Genomic DNA, 5,445 nt, shown 5'->3' with positions numbered 1-5,445 from the left:
TGTCTTAACCATACCCGATTAAAACAAATCCCAAGTACATTTTAAAACATTCTTCCTCACACGTCCACCCCCCAAGGGCCTGCACATTTCTTTCAGGAACATCTGCCTATAAAAAGAGTAAGACCATTCCCTAGCAGAATACCTGTCAAACACCCCACGCTATGCTCAGCACATATTAGGGCTCATGACCGGGACACACCCTTCTCTTTCCCCTTCCTCAAAGGCGGATCACAATTTCCGAATGACAGAAAGGAAGATAGAGATGTCCCCCTTTTCTCTGAATAACCATCTGCCAGGCTTNCAGAGAACAGTGTCTCTCTCACTTGCCACCCACGACAGGTAACATGGCTTCCGAGCCTAGAGCAGAGTGTCCACAGCTTCCTTCTTTTAGAGGCAGAAGGCTGGGGTTGCACGGCCACGAACCAAAAATATGCAGGAGCTGCCTTTATTCTAGGACTCCCAGTCACACCAAACCTGTTCTACCCACCCATCCCCGCCACCAACTCTGAGTGGCCCAGTGACTGTGGATCCACGACCCATGAAATCCCAGTGCAGATTCAATCCAAGTCTCTGCTTTAAGCTCTTGTTTTCAGCCCATCTTCTCTATCCAGACGAAAGATATAAGTGAGGGTCCCCAAAAAGATAAGAGGGGGCTCTACATAAGGAAGAGGAAATACAAAGACCAGTCTCCAGCTTAGTTAAAGCCAGGCTGAAGCCAATACTGTGGTCCACCACAAGACTGCCTTGATTCCAACGAGTGCTTCTGGAAGGGTAGAACGCACCAGGGAGATGGCCACAGTGACCATCAGAGGACCTCAGTGACAGGTCTAAGTGGCCCTGTGAGTCCTCAACACCTTCGCATCTGCTATACCATTTGCTCTTTATATGACTCCCATTCTACAGCTGTGGACACTGAGGACCTGTAAGTTCAACAACTTACCAGAAGGGAATGGGCTGGAGAGAATAAGGGAGACCCCAGAGTATGAGGGTGTGTAGGGAGTGGGGGGTGAGGGATTAATTGCTTGCAGGCTGCATTAGGGCACCAGGGGTGGGCCCCCCCATAGGGGAGGGCACGGAGGAGGGGGCTGTGGGCATAGAAGCGGCAGGTGAAGACGCAGGCAGGGTGACTCTTTTACCGGAAGACAAAGTCGGCGCTGTTGATCTCCCTCCCGCAGCGGCTGTTCTTCAGGATGCCCCCGTTGCCCACCACTGCGCACTTCTTAAACTGGGACCGGTAGTAGGGCATGTCCTGGGGGAGGCGTAGGCACAGCTGTCAGAGCCACTGCCACCCCCTGCCTTCATCTGGTGCTCTCACCTCTGTGGCCATGCCCACCTCTCCTTGCTCATAGCCCACGAGACAACCTTGCAGGGAAGGTGGGAGAAAAGTGGTTTTCCACTTTACAGGTGAGAAAAGAGGTCAAGAGACTTGTTATTATTAGATGGCCCCAAAGGTCCCACCTATCTCTGATACCCAGGAGCCTGTGGGGCAGCTTTCCACCTAGCACACGCCAGCTGGCCAGCCCTGCATGAGAGGGGCCTGGCTGGCACCTCGGGCTCCCAAGGCGACCAGTGGCCAGGCGGGGGCTCATGGACAATCCCACTGCCCGGGGATCATCAAGAATTAGGCTATATCAAAGGAGATGCTGCATCGTCTGTGAGAGACTGTCCTTATTCATGGCCCATTTTCCCTGGAGGGACAGCCCGGGGGGCCAGGACAGGGAAAACAAGGGTGTCTCACAGGCAGAGGGGGAAACTGCACTGATTGACGTTTACCAGAGAAAGGGGAAAAAATAGTCATCTTTGGAAAAATCATCGAAGGCTTATTACATTCTACATGGGTGTTTCCCAAACTTCTGTAAATCAAGAACTACCTGCGATACTTTCTGAAAATATAAATTTCTGTGCTTCGTCCCAGAACCATGGAATCAGAATCTCTGGGAAAGGGACAGGAGGCTGGATTTTATATTTTAAATGGTTGGAAACAAGCCAAAGAATAACATTCTGTAACATGTGGAAATTCTATAGAATTCAGGTTTTAGTGTCTAATAAGAACTACAGTATCACTGGAACACAGCCACCTTCATTTGTTTACTCGTATCTCTAGCTGTTTTTGTGCTGGAATGATAGAGGTGAGTAGCGGTGACTGAGATAATATGACCTGCAAGGCCTATAACATTTACTGTCTGCTGCTTTCTGGAGAATGCCTGGTGACCCCCGCTCTATTTTGCTGGGCCTCAGCGGTCCATACCCCTGGCTCTCCTTGGACGCGTATGTCATACCAGGCAGTGTTTCAACCACTGCTGTTACCTGTGTGCGATGCAAGTCCACCTGCTATCCCCAGCTTCATGTTCTAGCCTTGCAAGGCCCACCTTATAAAGGTGGCCCAATGCCATCCTCCTCAGCACTGTGATGTAGGAGACACGTTTGACACTTCTCCCCCTCCACCCCTCCCCGGTGTCCCTGCGCACCAGTAACAGAATGCAGTGAAACCCTGGGCATTGTGTCATTAGCCTCGAACCTCGGCATGCAGATGTGCCCCCACTTGGCATTTCTACAAACTGGACCCACTAAGTCTTGCCCTGGGCACAGAGCTCTCTAGGGCCCCTTCTCGGAGAGCCTGGTGCAGGGGATCCACACCAGCGGTCAGCCCAGGTGAGTGCAGGTGCCCATGTCAGTGATCTGAACAGTTCATGTATGTGGATCACTCATTCTGTGGTCCCTCATTACCAGGGCACCACCATGCTAGCCCTGAACAGCCTACCTCCAGGCTTCTTTTATGTGAAAGGGGAAAAAAAATGTCTATCTTGTTTAAGTCTCTGACAGTTTAGATCTTCTGTTATAAGCAACCAAACCTATTCCTAGTCTAAACCCCAGGGTTATAGACAAGGAGACTGCAGTTTTGAAAGAAAATGACTGCCCAAGGTCATCTGATGTGAGCTAGATACTTCAGTGCCTTAATTTGTGCTGTAGTGTGCTTCTTGTACGTACAACCTTTGCATATGGGTTTTCACTCTTCTGTCTACCTCAGGTGGGGACAAATGCTTAATCATTCTCCCAGATATCTGCAGGATGTCCTCTGCAAGTAATGCAATACCCGCAATTGTATAACCACTTTCTTGCCAAAAGTCACTCAAATAATGGACAGTTGGCATTCATCATGCCCAGACAGAACCCCCAAGGAAACACAGAGGGTGGGCTACTGGGGCTAAGACAACAGGTCAACCAGGACCAAGACAGCTGGGTGCAAAGGGCAGAGGATGAGTCGTACAAAACTGCAGGGGCACTGCCACAGAGGACCACAGATGGCCCTGCTCCCTCACACCTCCCCCCCCCAGACCGCCCCTGCCCGGAGCAGCACCTTAGGAAACATGCGGAAGATCTCCTGGTTGATGTGGTAGATGCCGCTGGTGTCCACCTCATACTTGAGCTTTGTCCCCAGGGGAGTGTTCTTCTGGGTGGTGAAGAGAAAGGCAGGGGCATTGCAGCACCTGGACAGAGTGGACCTGCCGGGCAGGGAGACAGGAGGGAGAGCCCGGTGACGCAGGACATAGCAAAGCCTCATGAAGAATAGAGGGGTCATGGAGCTGAGCCCTCTCCCCTCCGCCCCCCATTCCCACCTCATTCCCACCTCTGCTCCTGCCATCCCCTCCCCTTTCCACACTCCTCCCAATGCCCAGGCCTTTCCGCCTCTCCTGATGCTGCCCTTTCAGGGTCCAGGCCAGGTTTCTGTCCATGAAGTCCCCAGCTGCCCCCGTCCCCACCGACCATACTTGGCACTGAAGACCTGGAGCACAGACTGAGAGCCACACGCTCATCATCTGCCACCCCTGTCACGCTTGAGTGGAAGCCCCTGGGTGGCAGGGACCCCAGCTCTCCAAATCCTGCACAATGTTAATCACGCGAGTAGGTGCCACCACTCACGGGATTAGCCATTCCTCACCTGAGCCTTCCTCAGGATCTGCGCGCACGCTACCACTTCCTGGAAACATGCTATGTCGGCTTCCTTTAGCCAGCCCTAACTGAACACCGGGGGAGGCAGAGCTCCGCCCTAGGTTCCGTGCTCACCTTGTCTGCGGGGTCACAAAGCCAAGACACACACAGTTGAGAGAAATGTGCAATTTCAATCATTTAGAAACTGATTTAGGAATGGGGAGGGTCAGAAACTGGGATGTTGGGTTGATACTGGCTGGCTTCCTGCAGAAAGTGGAATCTGTCTTCCAAAAGAAGTTTTTAGGAGTTCATTATTTAAAAAAAATAAAAAATCCCTGTAGTTATCATTGTAGAAATACTCAAACATGACTACAGAAGGGTTAAAGCTCAGATGCAGGCTTTATTATTTACTTATTTATTGGTGGCTGGCTGGTACCAGGATCCAAAACTATGACCTCAGTGTTACAAGGCTGCACTCTAACCAACTGCACTAACTGTCCAGACAGATACAGGCTGTAAAAGCAACCTGCAAGGGAGAACGTGGCAGGTGAGGCAGGCTCGGGAGTCAGCCAGGCCGGGGAAGCTGATTTCTTCTCTTCTCTGCAGCTGGAGTTCCACCCAGCAGTGCATTCTCTGAGGTGGGCTGGCTAATGATGCTTCATGATAGAGTCAGATCCTGGGCACATCTTGCTCCTCCCACCCTGGGGACCCAAAGCCCTGTACCCTGGCTGCAGAGGGCGCTGGACTTGATAGGGCACAGATCACCACTGCCCTCACATCAGGTGCTTTGAGCCCACAGAATCCACTTCCTCCAAAAACAGCAGCAGTGAGCTGAGCACATACTGGCCACCCTCTTCTGACAGACACTGGCTTCAGGAACAGTCACATCTGGTGTCCAGGATGCTCTGGGAGGAAAGGAACAGCTTCTCCAGGAAGCCCATGTGAAGGCCACTAACAAAGAATGAGGAGAAGCTTTCTGATAAGTTCCCAGCAAGGCCTGGGATGGAAACTGGGATTTCCAATCTAGTGTCAAGAGGCCTGGATGCTAGTTTCTCTTCTGTCCCAACCCTCGGGCTCTGGGAAGATCTCTCCCCTCTCTGGGCCTCAGTTTCCTCATATATAAAATGCAGAGTTGGCTCGTCTACCTCTGACCCTCTGTAGTTCTGTGACTCCATCTTGCCAAAGGTTATACGAATTATTTTTTATGACTTTATCTCTTGCAGGGACTTCACTGGGGAGCCCAGCTTGCTGCTAGCTGCAGAGAGCAGTCTTTGCTATGGAGAGTTGGGTTTCAGAATGTGACTGAGGCTTCCCAGAGGAGAGGCCAGAGGTCTGGCAAGGCAGGGGCCGTGGGTCAGCATTACAAACCAGCATCTGGCCCTTATAGCTTTGCTGGTCCAGAAACTCATTTTGTCAGCCCACTGCAGAGTACCTGCACTGAAGGAGACTGACTCATACTAACCAAACTCATGAGTGACTGATGTACAAACCAAAATGCCAGTGTGTCTATTTGTA

General features: G+C 51.6%; 1 protein-coding gene across 1 annotated transcript in view; it reads right to left on the bottom strand.

The window, feature by feature from the left end:
• Positions 1-1,132: 1,132 nt before the first annotated feature.
• ST8SIA5 (ST8 alpha-N-acetyl-neuraminide alpha-2,8-sialyltransferase 5) overlaps positions 1,133-5,445 on the bottom strand; it is a 78,712-nt gene continuing 74,399 nt past the window's right edge. The window contains exons 6-7 of the mRNA XM_008582617.1: positions 3,359-3,503; positions 1,133-1,249 (exon numbers count right to left, since the gene is read on the bottom strand). Coding sequence (XP_008580839.1) covers positions 1,133-1,249; positions 3,359-3,503 — 262 coding nt within the window. The remainder of the gene's footprint in view (positions 1,250-3,358; positions 3,504-5,445) is intronic.

The sequence above is a fragment of the Galeopterus variegatus genome, unplaced genomic scaffold, assembly GCF_000696425.1.
Source record: "Galeopterus variegatus unplaced genomic scaffold, G_variegatus-3.0.2 Scaffold2681, whole genome shotgun sequence".
Lineage (NCBI taxonomy): Eukaryota > Metazoa > Chordata > Mammalia > Dermoptera > Cynocephalidae > Galeopterus > Galeopterus variegatus.
The sequence above is the reverse complement of the archived record's forward strand: the minus strand, read 5'-3'. Positions and strand labels throughout refer to the sequence as shown.